Here is a 27,035-nt window from a genome sequence, read left to right as displayed (position 1 = left end):
AAATCTTTAATCATACAAACTATTCTCTCACAAAAAGTCTGAGTAACCTGAACAAATATGAACATGAAATTTTTTAATCCTTAGATGCATGTGTGTCTGGACCCTATGCTCTTCCATAAATGGGTCAAAAAAGACTTGTGTTAAAATCAGTGTATTTTTATGCCACTTTCAGTATTTTGTATTGTTAAAAATAATTTGTATTATATTTTGGTCCATAAAAGAATGATTTCATTTATTTTTATTTTGTTTTATTTGTAACCATTTTTAACAATTTTTTAATGAAAATTGAAAATTTGAAAAGAAAAAAATATATATATATAGTGTATAATGATATATAACAGTAACAGAATAATGTTATCATCCATTTTGTGAGTGAGTGAGTCCTTTGGTTTTGCTGTAGAATGAATCAAAGGTTCAGATGAAATTCCACTGAAAATGAATGTAGGTCATTTTTCATCCACCTATGGAAGGTTCGAGTAGTAATGCAAAAACTACAATTTCATAAAATCGGTAAGAGGTATGTTAAACATTTAAATTTAAAGCATGATATAAATATGTTTTTTGAGGAATACCTGGAATATGTGATAACTTTTTATTACAAAGATATTGCAAAAAAACAAAAAGTAACCGGGTCATTTTAGACCCACTTATGCCTCTGAGGGATAGTGCAATTTTAACAATATTCTACCTGTTACTAAATGTTTTGTGCATTTGTACATCTACTGTGATATGAAAGTTATAATGTACATGTGTGAATAATAAACTGAGGCATAACATTAATAAAAATGCATGTGTCTTAAGAAATGTCATGTTCATGTTATTGACATTTAAAAAAAAAAAAAAAGGATCAATGTAAACATTTTCATTATGTAATTTTACTTTCTTCTCTCTAAAACTAAGAGAAAAGTTTGGAATAGACATTATTTATCGATTACCATGTTATTATTTTACTGGTCTGGAACATATTTTCATAAGAAGCTGGAGAAAATGGCTGGACAATAAACAAAACAATGCATAATCAAACTATATGCCATTTAAATATTTTGTGTTCAGCCAGTGATCCCTAGTTTCTGTGTTGTATCATCTGTTGATAAAACAAATATAAAGAAAGTTAAAAAAAAAAAAAAAAACGGTGAAAATCGGTACAAGTACAGCATCAGGACAACATCTTTAGCGAGTATATGAAAAACCTGATCACTCTAATGTCTTTTGTTTGTGGTCTTGGTCTCTGTACTGGTCTTGTCATGACTTGGTTATGGTTTAGCTGGTCTTTACTACAACACTATTGTACAAATTCAAGGTCAAAAGATTGATTTCCTCGATAAGGTTGCAGGAGACGGACGCATGGGGGCAAATGATTCCCATGTAAGTTGGTAAATGAGTGAACGTGCATCTGCGAGTGATTGGATGAGTTATTGTGCCGAGTCAAGACTGAATGAGATGAGAGAAATTGAGGGAGCAGAGAAGGCTGAGGGTCATTAAGACTGTGCTAAATTTGATTTAACAGCAGTGTGAGATGGCTGTGGATGAAGACCTGATTTAGAGCTGTACGAGTCTGTGTTCTCTGCTTCATATTTTTTTTACTGGAACGGGTGTGGCCTGAGGGAAGAACGGTAATAAGTTCTACACTCTTAAAAATGATGTTTTTAGGGGATCATGGAATGAGTAAATTTAGCTCCACTATAAAATTTGCCATTAACTGTACTCACACGGGTGAATAAAACCGGGGTAAAAATGTAATTTGAAAAGGAAATTCCAAAAATTAGTATTGGTGATGTGAAATTACTACATGTTTCTTTTCTGTAGATGTTATAAAACCGTATCCAGCCATATTCACTAGTGATGTCCCGATCTGGATTTTTTCACTTCCAATCTGATCTGATTTTTTTTTTTAGGATTACTTTTCCGATACTGATCCGATACTAACTTTTTACAATGAAATTTTGATTTAAATTTGGAGTCATTATTTATAGGTTATTATTCTGTTATTTAACTTGAGATCACAATTGGGCTGAATATGGAACCTGAACTAAAACAAGTCCCAGATAACAATTACCTTTGGGCCGGATCTGCATTAAAGCCTTTACATCCATTTATAGCTTACATCTGTTTTCTGACTTTGGACCAAATCTGCATCTGATCTGTCTTGCAGCTCTCTCTAGCAGTTCCGGAGTTGTGCTGGCTTTCTGATTCGGCCCAGAACAGTCTCCCATCACACAACCAAGACTGATTTTCAAAGTTGTAATGCTGATCTGGACCAGAATTGTAATATGAATCTGGACCAGAGTCGTAATACAAATCTGGGCCAACATGATTCTTGTGTATATTCTAGATGTGATTGAACGGAGCTGGGCTGGACCGTTTCTGTAGACGATCCGTTTCACAGAGCAGTACCTGTTTGGACACTGGGACAGATCTGCCAAACAGTTTCGGGCCGAGTCGGGGAGCGATTCTGTTCCAGATCCTTCACAGTATCTCTTTGCTATCTGGGGTATGACACCTTTGACTCTTAATAACTTTCGTATAATTTTTTACACCTTCCAAATCTGTACTGTGGGTCTAATTAGAACTTTTGGCGGGCCGGTTTTGGCTCATGGGCCGTATGTTTGCCACTGCTGTAGCGTGTCTATGGACAGGTCCGTCCAGGGATTATACTGGGGTGTGTTCTGTGCCGTATATTAGTATTGGATGGATCAGCGGGTTACTTGCCGGTCGGGTTGGGGTGGGTCAAAACAATGTCAGTTTATTTGCGGAGTGGGTCGGGTCGGGTCAAATAAGTCCACAAAAACCCTGTGGATTGAAAAAAACCCAACTCGTGCATCACTATCATACATACCTCATAATGAGTACGCACAGTACACGCGCAGTGAAAGTGAAACTTATAGACGTTTTACTAATTCCTCAAAGTCTCCTGCTGTTGTGCACCTCATTTTCCTTTTCCCTACCTTCGGAAACTTGAATTTGAGGGGGCAGGATGTTTGTTTACCCCCCAAGAACAAAGAATATCATGACTAAATCTGATCTGATCTCCTAAAAAATGCCAAATTGCCAGCCGATACTTATCTTTAGATCGGATTGGGACATCCCTAATATTCACTTCAGTATATCGTTATACTAATGCCACTTTCTGTACCATAAGCTAATGATTAACAGCTTCTTCACAGTTAGCAACAGATGCACTAGATACTGTTAAGTTCAGTTTCATGAGTACTTTTGGCTACATGTTGCTTGGTATCGTTATGCCCTTTATCAGCCATGTAGATTGTTGTCATTTTGTTGAAATGGAGAGCCGCCACTTACACATGAGATATTTGCCAATTCCAAAGATAATTTTCTGAACCAAGAAAGTTGCATTTTGTCACAACCTGTTTGGCGTCATGAGGTCATATGACTGGTCCATTCTATCATTAATTATATTCCTGTTATAAAATAGGTTAAAAAAATCAAGGAGAAAAACAACTTTTGTCTGCTAAATTGAATCTGATGTAGTTCAGGTTGTATTTTAGCCACATACTAAAACAGGAAGGAGGTTATTACCTTTCAAATGAGGAGTCATTGATTCATTTAGTCCTTGTGGTTCTTCAGTTTAAAGCTTTGGAACTTAGTAAATAGAAAAAAATCAACCCATATCAAAGTGTACACGTACTGGTCCTGCTTACATTAATTGTGCTTTGTGTAAAAAGCAAGAGAAGCACAAATTCAGTCAAAAATCCCCATACATGCACCACGCTGGACCTTTTTATGATGTGAATTATGGGCGGGGGCAGAACCTCAGGGGAGCAGCTATTGCTGACTGTTAGTGATGTACCTGTCATTGATTCAGGGTGATGGAGTGTGAGTAAACAAGCAGCAGTCAGTGAGCGAGATTGAGTAGAAAGCATGTGTTTGTGGTTATTTTGTTCAGCTGTAAGCTTTGCACTCAACCATTGTCCTAGAGACGTAACCCAGCACTGTCCGATAATGTGTCATCTTAGACTAGTGTCTGCTGCACGGGGTCAGTGACCAGTCCGTCACAGCCCAGGTCATCGGATAATACAACGAATCTGTGTCACTACTGGTGCTGGAACAACCCATGAAGGAGGCAACGTGTCTCTGACCATGAATGACTGACGGAGTAGTGACGAGTCGCTTTTCCATTGGACATCTGCACAAAACTTTACCGATATTTACTAAATGTCGAAAAAACAGAAGTGCGTAATGTTGGTTTTTCCATTAAATCACAAATGCGATGATTTATTTTTTATTATCACGAGATGACATGAGAAGTCATTCCATAAACACGGCGATGAACGTAAATATGGTGTTGATTTACAGATACATTCATTATTATTATATATTACCTCTCTATCTTGTACTAAATTAAAAAATGATTGGGTTTCCTGGTGTGTCCACACATACTGCGACATGTTTCTTCTTTTTCTTTTCTTCACTTGTTGTAACGTCCATCAACATCCATTTTTTAAATTCACCTGACTCTAGTAGCGAAAAAAGGTCTTTCCATTGCAGTTTTGCGTGATATACCATTTGCGCTACGCCTGAAAAACCACCTCTTTCCAGCACAAAAACTTTTAATTACCTCCACCAAGGAGGTTATGTTTTTGCCGGCGTTAGTTTGTCTGTTTGACTGTGTGCAAGATAACTCAAAAAGCTATGGATGGATTTGGATGAAAATTTCAGGAAATGTTGATACTGGCACAAGCAACAAATGATTAAATATTGGTGGTGATCGGGGGGTGAGGGCTACTGATCTACCTTGGTGGAGGTCTGCGCTCTGAGTGCTTTTCTAGTTTAAAAATCAGACTTTTGGCGAAATTGTCATTTTTCCATTAGGTAAACAAGTTATATTTGCGCAATTTGAGGGTCAGTGGAAAAGCGACTACTTAATACTCGCATGTACTTGACAATGTTACCTGAAGGAACTGCAAGAATTATATGAGATCCTTTGAAATTGCTAGCAATGAAAATTCCCTACAGGTATCCTTTAAGTGGGAAAGAACAGATATGTGAAGACTGACTTTTTCCTGCATATTTCCCATTATTTTTGTCTTCTTTTAGGAAAGGTCTACATCGGGAACAAACAGGAGATTGCTGAGAGCAGAATCCCTGAACTCAACAACTACATGAAGGTAATCGCATTTAATTTCATGCACAGTGTGGTCTTTCACTGTGCACAAAGGATGGGAGTTGTTGGCATGCTTACGATCTTGTGCAGCGCGTAGCCTACAACTCAGTGGGCTGAGTGATGCTGTAGGTGGATAAGCACTGACTCGGATATTTCGGCAGTAGTTTGCAGATGGAGCTGCATGTGTAGGCGTTGCTGCTCTCTTCTCTTTGCTCTGCCCTGTGCCCACATCACGTCTGACTGACTGTAGTTGTGGGACTTTTGACATGTTTCAGTGTTGCTCCATCGCTAAAAACACAATCAGGTTCTCTTTCTCCCACTCACTCACTTCTCTTTTCTGCTTTACGCTTTTTTCCCGCAACCTACATGGTTCTCACTTTGCCACACTCTCTCGCCTTCGCTCGCCTTGCTCTTGTAATCTTTCTCGCTTCATCTCATCCACTCCTTCTCCCTCCAATCTCCCCCATCACCCAAATTCTTCTCCCCCTCTTCCATCAAACACCCACTCTGATCCCCACCCTCTTCTCTCCACTAACTGTCCACTCTAATCTCCCTCATTTACCATTTCGACTCTTTTCTCCACCGCCTCGTCGTCGCCCCTTTACTCTAATCTGCTCTTCTTTTTTCATCTGACGCTGCCCCATCATTCTTCCTTTCTTTTGTCTTTCTCAGAAGCTGCTGGGTTTGCCGACATGGTTCGTGCTCGATGAGGATCTCAGGATGTTTTTTTACCAAACGGAGCAGGACAGCCAGCACCAACCGCGAGCCCTCAGGCGACTTCGCCCACCGACCCGTAAAGTGTAAGACCCTCAGCCCACCCTCCCAATAAGCAGACCGACTGCTTAAGACTGAACACTTAGTTCAAGTCCATGAGCACCAGAACAGTGAATATGAAGCTCCATAAACCACTGAATACACACCTACATATTTCTTCATTTTGCATCACTGGCTATGACCTCACAAAAACATGACTTAGCTAATAATGCTATGATGCTAATGATATTCGTTTATCATTCAGATCAACAACTTATATGACTACTTTTGTGTAGAACACAAAGCACAAATAAAAAGTGTTAATTGTGCAAATGTGCCATCTGTGGTGACAAAACTGTTTTATCTAGATCATAATGATCTTGATTTGGAATTCCTATGTTTTTCTGCTCAGGATCAAATAATCCATCATAATTTAAGGTGCCATATGTCATGTTTCCACATTCATATTGTCACTTTCTTAAAATAATTGCCCCAGTAAGTTTTTCAGATTTTTCAGGAAACACAAACAACTCAACCAGACACTGAGCATTCCATGATACACTACAAACAAAAAGTTAAGGATGTTTTCAATTTTTGGGCTATTTTTTTTCAGTTGGGATTCTTGCACAGTGCTTTTTACTTTTTTGTGTGTGAACTGAATTGAAACACATTTTTTTAATGACCAGACATGGGTTTTATTTACAAATGGCAAAAATGACAAAGAAATGACCAAAAAAAGAAATATCCTTAAGTTTTTGTTTGTAGTGTATGTCTTTAGTGCAGCTATTGACGATACAAACGGTACAGAAAATGGAGGTGATTTGTGGTTTTACTGTGGTTGTTTTCTGTCTAAAATCAGAGCTAAGCTAACAGAGCTATAATGTAAACTACCAGCTGATGCAGCATGTGAAGACACTGTTAGTTTGAGCGACTGTTTAAAATTAGCATCCATGAGTTTTAGTTTGAAGGAGAAAACTTAATGATACCATAATGCAGATGTGTGGAAACAATCAGCTGTATACTTTATTCAACGACTGATCCAGTCTGTGGATACATAGTGTTGATTTGCTGGTGGTTTTGGTAGTGCTATATGCAAGTATGTGATTTACCCCTGCTGTTGAGAGTTTGGAATATTAATACTACATATAATCCCTTTAAGTGGAATTTTTTTGATAAAGCACCACTGGCTATAAGCACCCTGATCCACCCTGGTATCAAATCCAGATCAGCTACACAGAACATGTCACAATTTAAGATAAGATGACATCTCTCAGACCTAAAAGACATATTGACTTGACTTGGAGGTAGGGATGTAACGATTACCGGTATAATGATAAACCATGGTAAAATTGTAGACAGTTAGTATTACCGTTTAAATTCTAATTATCATGATAACCATGTTTGATTACTGCACTTTTTCGGAGAAAACGCCTATGTAAAGATATGCTCTGTCAAATATTTGAGTATAGTTTTAATTTATTACAATTTTAATTGTATATACCTAATATTTGGAACCAATATTCACTTTTAAAGTCTTTGAAAAGGTTCCTTAAGCATCTTTGTGTTATTTATGCAATAAATTATATACATTTTTCAAATCGGATTATATATTTTTTTTGTGTTTTCTGTCCTTTTGTGTTGATACAGTAGGTTAAAGTGAAAAAAAATAATAGACAGATGATATAGATGAAGTTGTGCTGATAAAAAAAGATACTAAACATGGGTATAGTAAAAAAATTTTAATATAGAGTATATGAAGGCAAAATCAAAAGTACTTAAAAATGGCCAAAATAGGCTCAGACCACTAAGGGTTAATATTTGAATGTTTCTGCAACAGAAAGTGGATTGTACCAATTATTTTATTTGTTTTTTTTCCCCCAAAATACAACTTGGTTAAATTATTTCAGTGTGTATAAGTACTTTTTTGAACATTTTGAGCACATTTTAAACAATACCGTGATAATAATAATGATAACCGTGATAATTTTGCTCACAATAACCGTGATATGAAATTTTCATATTGTTACATTCCTACTTGGTGGTTGGTAATTGTTGAATTATTGTTGTCCTAAAATGTGTAGGTGTGATATTTCCAATTATTTTTGTCCTTATAGATTAAAACAGTGCATATTCACAGTATGTCAAAAATGAGAAAAGACCAAAACTTTGAGGGTTGAAGCAGGTGGTGACCAATGACAGCTGAGTTTTACAAGCTACACCACCAAAACAACGGTCATCTGTAAAAGAGATTAAACAACTGTGCTCCTGTCATGATGGCAGATAACTGACAAATACTAGATTATTACTCTGGTTTGTTACATCTTTCCCTCAGATCATTGTGAGACATTATGACGAGATGGAATATGTTATTTTAGATTCATTCTCTGGACGGTTTCTACTTCCTCGTTTAGCTCGGCATTCTGATTGGTCCGTTTCCCAATCGGGGGACCGTGGCAGATGATGTGGTAAATGGGGACTCTCTCAACAGGAAATGAGTCTGAGATGCACCCTTTGTACTTCCTCTCCTCTGGTATCTGGCCTCCTGTTATTCTTTTAATTCTCAACGGCAATATGAAACAGAACTGTGACATTTCCTCTTTTCAGTGTTGCTATTTGCAGCTTTTATTGTTCCCGTATTTAACTATTACTTCTTAGTCATATATTTTCTCTGGTGGTCATTATTTGACAAAGCCTTTACTTCAATCCCAGTAAATTTCAATCTGTAGGTAAATTTTAAGGTGTATTTGCACTTTTAAGAATGTTATTTACACTGTTGTACTATTTATTTCAGTATAGTGTTTCTGGTGCTGTGTCTATTGAATGATACTTGAATGAGGACCAGCGTTGCCAGACGTACGATAATTAGCGTATTTGTGCGATAACTTCACCCTCTGTATCACAAGTGTCAAACATGTGGCCCGGGGGCCAAATCTGGCCCGCTGAAGGGTTCAGTCCGGCCCTTGGGATGAATTTGTGAAATGCAAAAATTACGCTAAGATATTAACAATCCTTTTAGTTCAGGTTCCACATTCAGAACAATTCAATCTCAAGTGGGCAGGACCAGTCAAATACTATCATAATAATATATAAATAATGTCAACTTCAAATGTTTCTCTTTGTAAATGTAAATATTTTCATGTATTTACACTAAAACAAAGTATAATTTTGCAAAAAATGTGAATAACCTGTAATGTCTTAAGAGAAGTACAATTTTAACAAAATTCTGCCCGTTACTCAATGTTTTGTGTATTTGTAGATCCACTGTGATCTGTCAGTTATAATGTCCATGTGTAAATGATAAACTGAGGCAGAATATTGTTAAAATTATACTTATTTTTTCAGTTTGTTCATGTTATTCACATCTTCTGAAAGGATAGTTTGTAGATGTCAACCTTTTCATAATGTAAATTAACTTTTTTCGCTCTAAAATAATAATAATAATAATAATAATAATAATAATAATACTTTTATATAGCGCTTTTCTAAGTACTCAAAGACAACATATAGAGAAAAGTTTGGAGTTGACATTATTTATATATTATGTTATTATTTTACTGGTTCGGTCCACTTCAGATCAAATTTAGCTGAATCTGGCCCCTGCTCTGTATGATGTATGATTAATGATTTCAAAAATCCCCTAATATACGATAATTTGACCCTTTCAATACATGACTATTAGCAAACACAAACAGAGTACATCCTTCACTGCACCTGATGTTACGCATCGTCTCCCATGCCTCTTTACAGCCAATCAACGCATGACGCAACACGAGTGATGCACGACATAGCACGGCAACACGAAACGTAAACAAAAGTTTATGAAGGTTTCAGCAGCTAAGGTGAAATGTTATTTTGAAGGGACGCAGGATTGTGATTTTAATTTTTGATTCAAAAAGTTTTAGATTTCAGCAGCTCAAGTAAAGTGTTGTTTGAAGAGGCACCTGATGTTCATTTTTGATGTAGAAAGTGCGTTTTGAACACAATAAAATTGTAAAACCAGTTTATTCAGCAAGTTCCTCATTTATCAAGCATTTTAGGCAAGACAAGGCAGATTTATTTGTATAGCACAATTCATACACAGGGCAATTCACAGTGCTTTACAAAAATGGAAAAGAGACAGATTAAAAACACACAATTACAATTAAAACAATCAGTAAAACATAAATAATAACCAATAAAACTAAGTAAAAGAGAAGAGTGCAGATAGAACCCTTTCAGTTGTTCTATGCACAGTTGAACAGCCGTTTTCAGCCTGGACTTTTTTTAACATTGTCACAGTACAGGTTTGTCTCACATCATCAGGAAGACTGTTCCAGAGTTTGGCTGCATAAAACTGAAACGTAGCTTCACCCTATTTTAGTCATTTAAGTGGATTAATTGATGTTTATTCCGAATGTCAAACAGATTAAGTCTCAAAATATTTATGATACAGGACCTTAATACATGATGATTAACATGATGGTTAAATATGACTGATATTCTGGGCTGTTCAGTGCAGCGGCTCGTCCTCCACGCCACACAGGTGGGGGCGCTGTTCCGACAGTGGCAGCTTTTTTCCAACAGTGCTGTTAGTTTATTCAAAGGTAAAACTGCATTATAAGCTCTACTATACACGGTCTGTGGTGATTTTTTTTTTTTTTTACTGAAGCAGATGGTCCTGAGCAACATCAAATCGGATATGTACGATAATTTTCTTCAAAATATGATAATTTTAAGCTTCTGGTACGATAATTTGCCATTTCCCATCTGGCAATTCTGATGAGGATCATCACTGGTTGTATTATAGCTTCCCTGGCTGTGTCACAGTACCCACTCTGAGAAAGAAGCTATGAACGAGCCTTATAATTATTTTTTTTTTAAAACTACAGTGGCACCTGTTTTCTGAAGCACAAATAAAAGTGGACACTTACTACAACAGCTGTAAGAGGTGTTCTCTGGATTGAATTATTAATTATTATTATTACCCCCGTAGGCAAATTCAATCTCTGCATTTTACTCATGCAAATACAAACAGCAGCTACAATGAGCATTAGCACTTAGCATACGAGGAGTGGTGAAATATCACTGGAGATGCTCATGGACCAACTCTAGATCTTCATCTGTACCTTGATCAAAGCCAATAACAGAACATTTAACCTACATGTACCTGGGTTTGATGGTGGTGGTGGTGGTGGTGGGGGGGACTGGAGGACCTGGAGGAAACCCGAGTTAAAGCCAAACTCAACTCATAAAATCTGTGCTCCGACTGGGAATCGAACACGCAACTCACATTTTGATACAGGACATTGAGTCTGTTTACATGCACACTGATACTCTGATTATTTCCTGACTTCTGGAGTTATCAGATTATTCAGGTGATCATATAAACAGTGTAATCTGATAGGTTTTAACAGTTAAGAGTTAACAACAGTAATCTGATTATGAGACACTGATTAACACAACTGCTATTTTTTTTTTTTTTAAACAGCTGCACATGTATTTAAAAAAAAGAAATCGTAGAAAATGTGGGTAATGGACTGAAACATCTAAACCAGGGTTGATCGATTATTGCATTTCTGAAGTGCATGTAAACACATCGGATCTCATTACAACTACAAAAACACTCTGAGAGCGCAGACCTCCCCCAAGACAGATCAGCCCCCCCACAATCACCACCAAAATGTAATCATTTATTCCTTGTGCCAGTATCAACATTTCCTGAAAATTTTATCAAAATTGTGCAGGTTTTGAAAGTCTTAAAAAGTATGGAATTTTGATACACTGTTTTCCAGACCTTGAAAAGTCTGGAATTTTGTGTGAAAGCCTTAATAATGTATGGAAAAAGGTTTCTCTCATAGTTGAATTGTAGAGTATGTTCAAAGGCACAAAATCTTGTAAGATAAGAAAACGAATAACTGGATATGATTTCACTAACCTGTCGGTACTGGAATGATACTAGGGAAACTTGTTTGTGTGATATCTTTACACTTTTGTGATTTTCATAGGTTTTGAAAACATTTCTGTCAGTAAAACATAATTTACTGTCAATTATATATACATTCATTCATTTATTAAAATGAACTTTTCTACTAAAGACAAGTACAGCCTCAACCAAAAACGTAGGCACGCAAAGATAAAAGTACATAAAGTCAAGATTTTGGGGAAAAAATAGTTTTGAAAAAGTCTGGAATTTTTATTTGGATAAACAGCAAGCATGCTCATTATCTGATTATTACCAGTTATCAGATTTTTATGGTCATGAAAACGGGCTCATGGATAGTTTGGAATAATACTACATGTAATCCTCCAAGCCCTGAGATGAACAATGATGAAACAGGACAGACATAATGCCCTTACTGACCTGAAACACAGCTGATTTATTCTCTGTATTGGTTCTTATTTGTATCATTTCCACACAGGGTTTTTTTTTTTTTTTTTTTTTTTTTTTTTTTTACATGAAATTTCAAAATGCAAATAAAAACTGCTACATAGACATATTTATACGGTTTGTTCATCTGCGGTTAGTGGTTCTGGGTGTTTAACTGTGTATCAGGTCTGCTCTTGGTCTTAACGTGGTCTCAGACCCTCATAAGTCTTCATATACTCACATAATTGGTCTCAGTTGAGGTCGTCTTGTAATCCTACAAGATGTTTTTAATTCTCATACTGTACACTTTTACCTGGTAATGAACACAGTGGTTTGATAGGAACTGGATATGTGCCACTATTAGACACCATTGCTTTAATTGTGAGTAAAAAGTCAGTTGCATATTGAAGTTTAAACTAAACCTGTCAATTTCAGGCTGATGTGTTGTTTTTTTTTGTAGTAATTTGTTGAGGTGAATTTGTACTGGATGACACGTTCCCTCATATTTGACCTGTGTCTCTTTTTGTCTTGTTGGTTTTTAGGAAGACGGTCAAACCAAAAATGGACCTCTTCTCATCCCCGAGGGCAGAGGTATGGGAGAATGTGTTTTTGTTGTTGTTGTTGTTGTTGCTCAGGTTACAGTCTCTATGGCAACCCTCAGCTACTTTACATTACCTTGACAAATATCTTGTGACACAGTCAGCACTGTGACGTCACTATGTCCCACCTACAGTGTCATAAAAATACACAACACATACGCATCATCTGATGTGAGGAAACCATGAGGATGACTTAATTAACCCATGAAGACCCAACGCTACTTTTGTGTCAGTGCCCAAATGAAATTTTCTCTATATTTAACCTTTCTTAACCTCCTGAGACCCAGGAAATGTCAGCAAAGTACAAGCTTTTTTTTCTGTTTTAATAAATAAGTGCCTATATTGGAAACATCATGATGCAACAGGTTTTTCAGATGCAGTTTTTAAAATTTTTATGGAATGTCCTTTGTGGTGGACAGTTTTCTTTTTTTTCTCTTTTGTACAAAGTTGTGAAACTTGTGTCCACAAATGTGGACAGAAAACCCATAGCTGGGTTTTAGGAGGTTATGTAATTTATTACCACTTATGTAAAATATTATATCCTCTGTATTTTGTATTTTATCAGTATATTAAGGTGTTTTCCTGTATGTAATTCACTGATCATGTGGATCAGGGGTGGTCAACCCCCTGGTCCTAGAGAGCCACTATCCTGCATGTTTTAGATGTTTCTCTCTTCCAGCACACCTGACGGTCATTTTCAGGCTTCTGTAGAGCTTGATGGTAGGCTTATCATTTGAATCAGGTGTGTTGGAAGAGGGATACATCTAAGGCTACGTTCAGACTGCAGCCAAATGTGGCCCAAATCCGATTTTTTTGCTGCTATTTGACCTGTACCTGACCTGTTAAAGACAGTTTGAACAGGACAAATCCGATTTTTTTTTCAAATCTGACCCAGGCCACTTTCATATGTGGTCCTAAATCCGATACATGCCAGATATTTTGCAATGCGACATCAGTCTGAACGGCCAGGTCGCATTTATCCGACCTTTACATCATTGAAATGCCAGTACAGCCCAACTGCAACATGCGAACAGATATCAGTCGCTAGAGATGAGTGTGTTGTCATGAGTGTGTTACGGAGAGGCGGTAACAGATATATTTAAATGTTTTTCTTGTCATTCGAAAATTATGAATGAAGTCTGTGTCAGTGCAGCCGCTAATGGTGCGTTCCAGGCAACTCGAAACTCGTGTTTTTTCAACCTTCTACTGGTGAAAATTCACTGGAATGGCAGTCAAACTTGTGACTTCCCACCCATGAACTCGTACTAGATTGATGTACTCCCAGTTTGGAGTTCTGACATCACGTAGCAATGGTAGCTCCCATGGATGAGGTGTTAATGCAAATTGTTTATTAAAACAAGGTATTGCTCTGACATTATCTGCAAATGTCTGTATAATCAGCAGCGACTCTAGCGTTAGCTAGTTTTCAGTCCATTGAGTGTGAGAATAAATTAATACCAAATACTTATCCAAATATATTAATAACATAACATAAAAGGTAGAACAGCTTCTCTTGCCTTATGCACTGTTTTTTACTCCTCGGTTTCCCTCAGATAAGCAAAGAGCAAGCACTTTTAGCGATAGAAATGATTGTAAATGAGCATAACGTACGGTCCACCATGCTGGTTTGTTTACATCTAGGTACCTTGCGCTCAGGCAGTTTGGCGTGACTTGCCTGCAACGTTACAAAGTTGTGACTCGGGGTTTGAAGTTGTGACTTACGGGCTCAAAAACGGCCTGGAACGCAGCATAGCATCACTATCCCACCACTCCTGACTCCGACTCTGCATCCAAATACTCCGTTGTACAGACGTCGACATAGCAGCTATTGCACCACAAAAGGCCATAGCAAAAAACCTGGCTCTCCTCTTTTTTATCTTCGACTTAAAATTATTTGACTGTAATGGTGCTGACTTCAGTTGTAGAGAAACTTTATCAGTGCCACACACGCCGATATGAGATGCCTCCATATTTACTTCCGTAAACACAGTGCATGCTGCGTGGTCACGTATTACGTCAGGACCTCTTTTGCACTTGAGGGTCACTTCAGGGTCGCATTCTGTTCATACTGAGAACTGATAGAAGTCGCATTTAATTTGTAGTATGAACAAGCACACAAAAAATCGGATTTCACCAAAAAATCTGAATTGTACATTAAGACCTGCTGTCTGAACGTAGCCTAAAACATGCAGGATAGTGGCTCTTCAGGACCAGGGTTGGTGACCCCTGGTGTAGATGTTCATTAAAACTCAGATTAAAGCTGATGGTTATTGTATCAAAGAACGGAGAAAACTGATGAAAAAGGGACTTTTTCAGTAAAATCTATCATTAATTGAACATAAACCAATCATTTAAATCCACTGTCATTGATCCATCTACATGGGTTTTACTGGTGAATCATTGTTGTAGAAGATGACTGTGTTTCCATGGTAACTATGGAGCCTCTGAACGTCCAAATAGGTCATATCTGATGACCATGAAAAGATGACAAACTGTATTTTACACCAATTATTGACATGTATTGATAGGATAACTGGATCAACAGGGGTTAAACAGTTTAAATCAGTAGATGGTTCAGGTTGATGGTGGATGTGTGGGTCTTTATGGGTTAATCTCGAGTCTCGTCACATTTTTCTGGCCTCCCTTGTGCCTGTGACTTTGTTGACCTCATCAATAGTTCCTGTTTCGCTTCGTCTTCTTTTTTAAAATTTCTTTATCCACTTCTAGTCTGGTTTTATCCTCCTTCCTCCCCCTCCCCGTCCATTAAACAAGCCTCAAGTTTGTTCTTGTTTCCTTTTCTTCTCCCCCTCCTCCATCTCTTTCCAAGGTTGTAACTGTTTCTCATCCCTCTTTTCTCCCGCTCTTCTTCTCCTTCATGTCCCCTCATTTTTATTCCTTTCACATCCTCTGCTTAGATAGTGGGAAACTGCAGTTTGTATTCAGCGGTTGTTTTTTGGGGTAAGGTTGTGTAGTTGATGTTGCGTAGGTTCAGGTGTCCAGGGCAAGTACATACATGTCAGATCAGAGGTTAAAGCAGAAATGACCTGCCTGTTAAATTCTCCACGGAGACCAGATTGCGTCTTTGTTCTTTGTGTGTTCAGCACAATCTTAAGCAGACCTTTGGATGTTCACAGGAGCTAAATTGCATAAAAGTTTTATTATCGCCTCTATCATCAGTCACTGCCCGACCCTTAAGGGCATTGCATGCTTGATGCAGGGACTCCAAACCAACAATTACATCACATTATTCAGCACGTGGACCCAGAGCAGGTGAATCAGTGCACGTGTCCATGCAGCTGTTTTTATTCACAACTAGAAAATATATGTATAAAAAAAAAACCATCACAAATATAATTAACCTGAATCTGTGTATTTTTCTTTCTTTTCATATTCAATTGAGAATCCACAATCGGAAAACAAAAAAATGACTCGTTATTTCATTATTCATATACAAATCAAAAAACTGGTTGTTTTTCATTCTTTCGCTTGTATGCACAAATTAAACTTGGAAATGAGCAAATGGACCAAATGTCGAGTTTCATGTTGACATTTTTGATATCCAATTTGGTATGACCCGGAAGTTACTGACTTCTTCGTGTGTTGAACTGGACAATCGTAGGTTTGCTAGTATTCTGCCTAATGCATTCTGCGGTAATAGAGAATTTTGTGTTATTCAGAGGTAGCAAATGCATTACTCTCAAGGAGGACGACATTTCAACTGAAAAAATTGTCAGGATCTTTCAGGTATTGTTGTTTTGTCATGGTAGTCAATCTAAGTAGAAGACACTTCACGTAACACACGAAGAACCCCCCCCCCCCCCAAACAGAAAGAAAATAAGAAGAAATATGTAAGATCACTATGAATGTATTCTTTTCTGTTACTTTTGATTTCAATACAAAACACAATGAGGGCCATTATATTATAAAAGCCAAGTGGCCTCTGAGTGCGTACATGTACACTACAAACAAAAAGTTAAGGATATTTATTTTTTTGGGTCATTTTTTTGGTCATTTTTGCCATTTGTAAATAAAACTATGTCTGGCCATTAAAAAAAATGTCTTTCACTTCACACACAAAAAAGTAAAAAGCACTGTGCAAGAATCCCAACTGAAAAAAATTGCCCAAAAATTTTAAATATCCTTAAATTTTTGTTTGTAGTGTATGTGTATCCAGGGATTCACACAAAATCTGGAAAGAGCTGACTGCTGCAGTTTGGCATACTTATGTATTTTTGATGAAGGAACAGACTAGAGAAGACAGCAAGTCGGTAGGACCAATATTTTGGGAGATATTCTTAATTTTGGAATACATTAACCTTACAATCACATAGCTATGACCAGAACGCTTTGGCGGTGGCTGCTGGACAAATATGGTACAGCATGCACGAATACACAACAGCATAAAAACGACCACATCTAGAACATGTGGATCCCCACAGGTCAATGCACCAGTTTACTTATAATGGAAATTTGTCTATGTCTACGCCAGTGTTTCTCAAAGTGTGGGGCGGGCCCCCCAGGGGGGGTGAAGGCATGCTGGGGGGCATGGGATCTCTCCTGGGTGTTTTGTTTTTTTTTCTCCTTCAGGTTAGAGCATGTAGCAGGTGGAACTAATATTTTAGTGTTGGAGCACCCTGAACTCATTTTAGGGGCATACAACAAATAAATCTACTGCCATGGTGACCTGTCACTAGACTAGACAAAGAATTTAGGTTTGGACAATGGACAAGGACTGGACTGGAAAAGAAAAATGTGGAATGTTTCTGTTTTTGCACAGTTTGTACAGTTTGCACTTTAATGTTCTGAGATGTGCAATGGAAATGGGCTCATTGCAGCCACTGATATTGTTAAAATGTTCATCTTTATTACCAAAATTTGTTTGTTGTTCTAAAAAAAAGTAACTTTATTGTCATAGTTGTAAGATAATTGCGCATTTCCAATTTTTATTTGGAAAAATATTGTCTCGGAGCAGTCTGGTTGAGTTTATTTCTATTGTTCAAGCAAAAATCAAGCTTATTTTTAATTTGAACAACAAATTATTCAAGGAAAAGCAAAAAGTATTGTTACAATATTGACGTTTCTTTCAATAAAACTTATAATTGCACCACTGTTACAATGTTGCTGGGGTTGGTGGGGGGGGGGGGGGGGGGGGCTGGAGATTTTTCGTCCTCCAAAGGGGGGCCCGACAGAAAAAGACAGAACCGCTGGTCTACGCTGACATCAGCACACGCATAGACATGACGACATCAGCTGGACTGATGCTACAATACGTGCGAGGGGCGGGGTTTGTTGCACGTGGCACCACTTGTATTGATGATTGGAATAAGTCTGGACTTGTTGCTGTTGGTCTGGATGTTGTTTCGTTGTGTAAGTGTCCGTGTCTACATTTCATCCAGGCTGTAATGTGAGCACATGCAGGTGAAGTGAGTGTCTGCAGCTTTTCAAGTGTGTGTTCTTTACCTCACTGCAGTTGTGTTTAACTCTTTCTGCCCTTAAACTTCGCAGCAGAAGGTACAGCTTTTACCCATACAAACACACACTGCATCTCCGTGCATCTTTGCACACTCCACTGGTCTTTTATTACCAAACTAAGAGCAACAACCAGGCTATGTTTTACTCTCTCTGCCTCCCCTCTCTCCCACACAGAAGTAAAACAGTGGTGTACTCTACTCACGACGCTGCCAGCCTACTCAACATTTTATTTTAGCTCTATCCATCTCTCTCTCTCTCTGAGATAAATTAGTGCTCCTTTGCATGTTTGTTTATCCAGTGTGTGTGTTTTTAGTGCATTGAAGTGGCTTTTACACGCCATCCAAACAATGATCAATAGTTCATCTAAGCCTGATGGATAAACGTAGAGTGCAGGCATTTGTCACAGTAGAGATTTTAACATTTATGCTGCAACACTTCATTCCACTCCACTTAGTATTAGCTCAGGCTTAGCCCAAACGGCGTGATGAGTGGTTGTTGTTGGTTGTGGCACAATCAACTTCAAACAAGGTCAGTGAGGCTGCTTTTGGTTAGCTTGGCAGACGGCGCTTGGTTAGTAAGGGGTTTTAACGAACACAAGTTGAATAGAGGGACGTATCTGATGTGGAAAACTGGAGATATAAAAAGAGACATAATGGCAACACGAGGTGCAAAAAGGCTTATAGAATTTAAAAACTGAAAATCAAGCAGGTGCTAATCGACCGATGTTCAGCACTTCCACTGCAGAGAGCCATTAAAGCAGAAATGAGATCCATTTTAGATAAAGACTTACCCAAGAAAAAGCAGATATGCAAATATAGACAGAAATATGATCAGACATCTGACAGTATGAACTGAACCTGATGCAGTAGCAGGTTATTACCCCGCCCCCCGAAGGCAAAATTGCCGTTTTTCCATTAGGTAAATTTTTATGTGCAAGTTATATTCGCGCAATTTGAGGGTCAATGGAAAAGCGACTACTGACCGGTTTTACTTTTCACCGATGCATGCATTATCTTTTTATACAGTGAGGTTATATTGAGCTCTACAGGTGGTGTGTTAAAATGAGAACCTTAACATTTTGCAGTTTCCTCATCAATGTTCACTGTGGTTTTGCATAAGGTTCATTTGTCTTTAACGGTAACAATAAAAATAGGAAACATATTCCAGCTAATTTATGGTTTCCTTTTGTTGAAGTGTCTTTTGCGTTGTTTATTCATCAGTCGTCTTTATCAGGATGCTTTTCCTGAAATGCCACCATGATGTTTGCATATTTATTATAGCAGTAAGTGTTTTCATCACTTTGTACTGTATAAACGGACACCAAGCAACAGGTTAACTCCATCTTGTGTCCACACATAATCATATTTTGCTTTGGATTTCACCGTAGCACCTGAGGTCATGTGACATAAATAACATCATGTTGTTCCTATTGATGCTGGTCTTTTCTGTTTTTTGTGGGGGTCTTAATGCTGCTCTCCCTGCTTTAGGCTTTCTAAGTAGGATGGGCCAGAACAAAGCCGTACCATCGAACATGCAGAAGTGATCAATAACTTTCATGATTTCAATGACTTCCATTGTCACTAGTGATATCCTGATCTGGATTTTTTGCCTCCGATCCGATATTTTTTTTTTTTTTTTTTTTTTTTGAGATTAGGTTCGCCAATACCGATCCAATACCGATCTGATATGGACTTTTTACAATGGAATTTTGATTTAAATTTGGAGTCATTATTTATGTTATTATGCTATTATTTTGCTTGAAATCACAATTGGGCTGAATGTGGAACCTGAACAAAAACAACTATGACACTTTTGACTCTTAATGACTAGTATAATTTTTGCACTTTCCAAATTCCTACTGTGGGACAAATTAGAACCTTATATTTTCTACTGCTGTAGTGTGTCTATGGACAGGTCTGTCCAGGTATTATATGTGGGTGCATTTGGTGCCGTGCGTTAGTGATGTGAAGTGGGTTACTCGTGGGGCGGGTCAAAAGAATGGCAGTTTATTTCCAGGGCGGGTTGGGCCGGGTCAAATAATTAAACAAAAGCCCCGCGGGTTGAAAAAAAACAGACTCGCGCATCACTACCGGACCTTATAATGCGTTCAAGCGCAGAGTGAAAGAGAAACTTATACATGCCTTACTAGTTCCTCTAAGCCTGCTGCTGTTGTGCAGCTTTTTCCTACCTCCGGAAACTTTAATTTGAGGAGGCAAGACACCCCCCACCCCCACCCCCACCCCTTCCCAAACCAGGCCCGGATCAGCCTGATCTCGGGACTAAATCCGATCTTCTAAAAAATGCCAGATCAGCAGCCGATACCAATCTATAGATCGGATCAGGACATCCCTAATTGCCATGGCATTGGAAACATACATGTTAATAATGTGAATCTGTAGCTGTATGCATGCTATGTACATTTCTGAGGTCCAGTAAATAAGAAAAATGTTATTATGAGCGGACATGGCTCTATCAAACACTAGAAATATTGACCCAGGAAGCAGTCAGAAACCCTAAGATGAATTGATTTGAGTTTGGTGGCGACTGTGAGGTTAGGTTATTTACACTGGTCTACAAGGAAAACACCTCCAGAACAAAAATAGTGAAACTTTACCCAGTCTGAGTCACTAATAAAGAAAAATTAAGTCAAAAATGCTGGTTGACTATAGTTTCCAAGATACAGTGTTGGATCAAAATGTGAAATTGGAAGAACTGATGAGAGAATTGTGTCCAAGCTACCAGATCTACTTCAAACCACTGTCTGTACATTACAATACATTCACTTTACAGGATTTTTTATACTGGAACTTTTATAAATCTTTTGGGTAAATGGACATAAACCAATATATGTGTAAAAATACTTTATCCTATACATTGAAAACATCAGCTAACCAGTACTTTTGTCATGTGTTTCCAATTCTTTTTATTAATGTAAATTTTGGTACATTTAAACTCTGAGGCAGATAATTTTTAAAAACTGCAGACCAGTGTGATCATAAGCAGTATCGTCATTGCAGAATTAAAGAATATTATCACCCACTGCAGACTTTCCTCATATCATATCAGTACACTATTTTAGAAAATTGGATACATTATTCCTCATGTGCAATATTATATGAAAGTGGGTCTATTTTGGTATCTGATACTTTGCCAGCTTTTTAGACCCAATAATAAAAGAGAAATTTAGACATATTTCCCCCCAGGATGTGCCTGATGATGACCTCAGATAAATGCAAAAAAAAAAAAAAAAAAAAATCTACTCTTGCTCTGAGCCATCCCAAAAAAAAAAAAAAAAAAATAGAATTTTTAATAAGATATTGGGACCAAAATTGGGACATGAAAAGCCACCTAGGTGTCAGTGCATTTGATCTTGAAAGCATAGCTTGAAAAGGTCTTATATACCGCTATAAATAGTCGACGATCTTAGTGGTTTTTCTAATCCACACATGCAAGTTTTTCATGAATCTGTCTCATTCCAGGTTTTGTGTGTAACTCATCGTGTCCACTGGCGTTACATGCAGATCCTGCTCATTTAAACACAAATAAATCGCGAGTGATTTTTGCAGCAGTGGTCATTTTTGTGAAACACTCTTACATTTTTACTTCGATCCCCAAGATGTACCTGCGAGAGAATAAAAAGATATATGAAAAAATAGTAGCACGTAATTTTCATGTCCTTTTTACCATTTTACATTCGGATTTTTGTATGCACACATCAAATAAAAATGTGTTTTATCTGAAAAATGGTTTCTCTCTTGTCTCATAAATATTTATTTTTAAAATAGACCCAAAGTGCTTCCAAACTTGCTTCATAACATTCGTCTACTTTTTGAATTTTTAGCCCCTCTGTCCTGCTTTTATGGACCAGTTTGATAGAAACACCCATATGCAGAGGGTGCATGTTTTCTTTTACAGTTAATTCAGAATGATTTGTTTCACAGATACACCCCAACAGTCTTGGTGATCACTGACGTTCATGTCGGGTCCAACATGCAGGTCCTCCTGTGATCCTTCACTCCAGGCTCTCTACGAAGTGGGCCATCTATTTAAAACATATACTTTCATTAAATGTCAGGAGCAGAACAAGCCCTCCTCATATCCTCCTCCTAACTAACGAGCTGAGGGTTTTACAGGCTCATTAAGGCGGGGTCAGCGCGAGTCTAATTGTACTTGATGATTGCTCCTGTGTCAGGCTGAACCCAAGGGTTGAATGACTACATTTAGAGAACGGCTCTTTACCGGGCTGCCGAGACGCACTACCAATACATTTTTTTTTTTCTACGCATGAAGCATTCTGGTGTGTGCCAAAAAAACCTGCATATCAGATATCTGACGGTAGAGGAGCACCTCTTTTTTTGGCTAACACTGTTTTTTTTCAATCTGTGTTCATGGTTGGGATGCATGCATGTATGTGTGAGTGTCTCTTTTAGCACCATAGTAACAAATCTTTCCAATACTTCCTCTAAAAGCTGCTAGTTTTCAGTTTTATCGCAGTAGTAACACAAGGTGGATAATTTCTGTACTTAGTCATTTCAGTATTAATTACTTTACATTTAAAACAAATATCTGTACTTCTACTCCTTATACAATGTTACATTAGTTTCAAAGCATTTGAGGGCAATAATCTTATATTTTTTATTTTGTATCAGCATCAATAACGTCACAGATTTAACAGATTTAATGTTAGAACTGCCAACGATGCGTTCAGCACCTCCTAAAATGGCTGAGAGGTCATTTAGACCCCGCACCACTGTAGGCTTTATAACCGCAAACTAGAAGTGTGACACTGGAATATTTCTTCTTTTCAAAATAGTATGTAAAGTAGAAAAAAATAACATAACTGGCAACTGGCGATCTGCAAGTGACAGCTATTATGGAGTATTGTCTAAATGTAAAATAGAAAAAAAAGGCAATTTTTCTTACTACTACTACTGATAATAATAATAAAAGCCGTCTATTTGCCTTTTTTGCATTAGCAGTAATGGAGGTAAAAACAAAAAGTGATTTTAAGTAAAATCACTATTTCTTCCTATTTTATTCCAGAATCCCTAAAATGCATTAGATAGAAGTCATCAACTGGGAGACATAAGTTTTTTTTAGGGGTGGGCAAGTTAACGCGTTATTACCGCGTTAACGCATTCATTAAATAACGCCGACAATTTTTTTATCTCACGTTAACGCCGTTTTATTATTGTTCTGCCTTTCAAGCAAGTCTTAGTTGATTTATACATACGGACTCTTATTTTGAAACTCATGCTTTTATTTTGCCGGTCCACACACCGGTGCTGTGTGTATGTGCAGCTGAGAGGAGAAAACCGGCGAACTTTACAAGTAATGCTGATGTTTAAGCTAATTTGTTTATGCAAGCAGTCAGAGATGGGTTGCTAATTCTTTATGCAGGCTCATGCTAAGTTTATGTAAATTCATCGGTTGTGTTTAGGTCTAATATGTCAGCCTTTGAACTAACCTTTACTCATTTACGATGTGAATGTTGTATTCGCAGTCATTTTATCTCGATGCTAACTTGAATGGGAAAATCCATAGACACACTAACGATTAGCATTTACAGGTTAATTAAAGATTTACAACGTCTTTTTATTCAACAACAAAGGCTCACATCAGAGATATTTGATACTATTCATTCTTACAACAACTGAACATAAAATACTCACAGGCAAACGTTTTTGGGGCCATACAAACAAGAGTGAAAGAAACAGGTCTGTTAGTTCTATGTCTGAACCTACTACGGTAACACGGAAAGGACAAAACATACGTTAGTGCAACTTATTCTGACCACTTCAGGGCCACTTTTGCTTGCTTTGAACAACTGAACATCACATATTAATGGGCTTATTAGTATTAGTACTGATTAGTGGGCTTAAGACTCCTGCCAATCACTCACAACTGTAAATACACTGGTGGGGACATAAACATGTGTAAAAGTAGTGGTTTTTTACATGGACATTTTCATTACCTCCGCCAAGGAGGTTATGTTTTTGCCAGGGTTTGTCTGTTTGTTTGTTTGTTTGTCTGTCCGTTAGTGTGCAACATAACTCAAAAAGTTATGGACAGATTTGGATGAAATTTTCAGGGTTTGTTGGAAATGGGATAAGGAAGAAATGATTAAATTTTGGTGGTGATCGGGGGTGGGGGGGCCCACGGGGGGGGGGCCACTGATCAGCCTTGGCGGAGGTCTGCGCTCTCCGAGTGCTTCTAGTTTTAAATGTCTTCAGATGGTGGGGTTGAGAAGGACACAGTTGTTGGGAAGCACTGACGTGCAATTATTTTTATCACCGGAGTACTTCCAGTCTGGAATATCACTGAAAGGCAATACATGCTGTTGATGCGTCCCCCCCCAACAACAACTATGCGATTAATCGCAATTAATCGCAGAAAGCCATGCGATTAATCGCGATTAAAAATTTTAATCGCTGCCCACCACTAGTTTTTTTGTTTTTGTTTTTTTTACTCAAATAGAATTACATGCACTTTAATAGGTGAGATGGATCAAAATGACCTCACGGCAGTTCTGGTGTTAAACGTAAATTAATATGTACTATATCTAAGGGTGGATGTTACACACTGCATTCTGTTCATAATAAAACAAAAACATAACAAGGGGTAAATGTGTGCAAAGATGAACTAATATGGCAAAGATATAACAAGATGAGCAGGCCATAAAAGAGTGAAGAGGACGTAAACTATGGAACAAATCCGATGCTGAAGAAAGACCAGAGTGTTGAGAATCTTCATTATACTCAGTGTGTTGGTTTTGATTTTATTTGAGATTTGAGTGGTTGAGTAGTTTTCACATTATATTATATAACAGGAGGTACAGTTAACTTTCAGAACATTTCATTGAGTACTTCTACTTTAACACTCTTAGGGTGTTTTCATACCTGACTTTCATTCCGATTCAGGGAGTTATGTATTACAATGTGTTACAGTGTTGTGCATCACCTTGTTTCGGTTTGTGTTCACACTGCTCCATGCCCCCCTGTGCCCATGGAAACAGGTGGAAGCCTACTGTCGATTCACGTCTGGCAGATACACTTTTTCGACATAGCCGCTCTGCTTTATGGTAATGTTTGCGACATCACAGCATATCATACTCAGTTGGGCCCGGTCGTAGGTAATGCCCCTTAAACAAACGTCCTGCCCCCTCAAATTAAAGTTTCCGAAGGTAGGGAAAGAGAAAATGAGCGTCGCAACAGTGGGAGACTTAGAGGAATTAGCAAAGTGTATCAAGTTTCACTTTTCACTTTGTACAGTCGTAGGATCTGTGTTTACTCATTGTGAGGTACATACAGTACACATCGCACCTCTGTATAATATTAATCCGGCGGCATGTGCCACCTTCACATTCCTGAGTTCCACTTCATATATGACTATCTAGAACCGGCCCCGCTCAGAGCTCCACAGAGCGATTGTAGCCGAGCTGAGACCACCTTGTCCAAGCGGTCTCAGCTCCGTTGTTTTGTTCCGACAGAGTGCGATTACTTCTTTCACATACAGGGTGGGGAAGCAAAATTTACAATATTTTGAGGCAGGGATTGAAAGACAGTGTATGACCAATTAGTTTATTGAAAGTCATGAGAATTTATTTGCCACAAGAAAATTGACATAATAGAAAATGTTTTTATTCTATGTGTCCTCCTTCTTTCTCAATAACTGCCTTCACACGCTTCCTGAAACTTGCGCAAGTGTTCCTCAAATATTGGGGTGACAACTTCTCCCATTCTTCTTTAATAGTATCTTCCAGATTTCCTTGTAATAGTTTTGCTCATAGTCATTCTCTTCTTTCCATTATAAACAGTCTTTATGGACACTCCAACTATTTTTGAAATCTCCTTTGGTGTGACGAGTGCATTCAGCAAATCACACACTCTTTGACGTTTGCATTCCTGATTACTCATATGGGCAAAAGTTTCTGAAAAGGTATGGATAATAGTGTTAGGTATGATTATGACATCAATATATGTTTGGTTTCAAAACAATTGACGTAGTGCCCGCTGAGAAAAAACAACTAAATGTTCATTGCAAATTTTGCTTCCCCACCCTGTATGTCCAAACGAACCGAGCCAAAGACTTGTTCCAGAACAACGGCTCCAACCGATCAAGGTGTGAAAACACTTTTAAAGGTGCGGGAGACTTTTGTGACCAATTTTTCATCAAATCTGTAAAACCTCAGTCATAGCCTAAGTATCACAAATCTGTAAGTCTTTCTGTGATTACTCACCTGAATCTCTTGCATTGCGGTGAACAATTTCTTAGTGCCATCCACCACAAACAAACCATATGTTTACAAACAGAGCTGGGAGGTAATTCGGGCATCTTCGGAACTTTGTCGCGACGTGCATTGTGGGAAAGGGAGGTTCATGCAGCCACCTGTCAGCAGCAGAGGCAGCGCGACCATAAAATATTATATGGATGAAACAAACACGACGCGGAAACGGCTGGAGGAATATGCATAGAGGGAAGGGAGCTCGCGTCGTGTCTGTAGCAGCTGCTACTGTCAGGTGGCTGCGTGAACCTCCGTTTCCCACAATGCAAGTCGTGACAAAATTCTGAAGATGCCCGAGTTACCTCCCGGCTCTGTTTGTAAACACATGGTTTGTTTATGGTGGATGGCACTAAGAAATTGTTCACCGTAATGCAAGAGATTCAGGCGAGTAATCACAGAAAGACTTACAGATTCATGATACTTAGGCTATGACTGAGGTTTTACAGATCTGATGAAAAA

General features: G+C 38.0%; 2 protein-coding genes across 2 annotated transcripts in view; one reads left to right on the top strand and one right to left on the bottom strand.

The window, feature by feature from the left end:
* Positions 1 to 27,035, top strand: part of ncf4 (neutrophil cytosolic factor 4) — a 90,360-nt gene that overhangs the window by 18,872 nt on the left and 44,453 nt on the right. The window contains exons 4-6 of the mRNA XM_030121594.1: positions 5,056 to 5,126; positions 5,795 to 5,922; positions 12,764 to 12,812. Of these exons, the coding sequence (XP_029977454.1) occupies positions 5,056 to 5,126; positions 5,795 to 5,922; positions 12,764 to 12,812 (248 nt within the window). The remainder of the gene's footprint in view (positions 1 to 5,055; positions 5,127 to 5,794; positions 5,923 to 12,763; positions 12,813 to 27,035) is intronic.
* The window catches only part of pvalb7 (parvalbumin 7), a 108,157-nt gene that overhangs the window by 74,003 nt on the left and 7,119 nt on the right, over positions 1 to 27,035 (bottom strand). The window lies entirely within an intron of this gene.

The sequence above is a fragment of the Sphaeramia orbicularis genome, chromosome 1 (genome assembly GCF_902148855.1).
Source record: "Sphaeramia orbicularis chromosome 1, fSphaOr1.1, whole genome shotgun sequence".
NCBI lineage: Eukaryota > Metazoa > Chordata > Actinopteri > Kurtiformes > Apogonidae > Sphaeramia > Sphaeramia orbicularis.
This window is presented reverse-complemented; position numbering and strand designations above follow the sequence as displayed.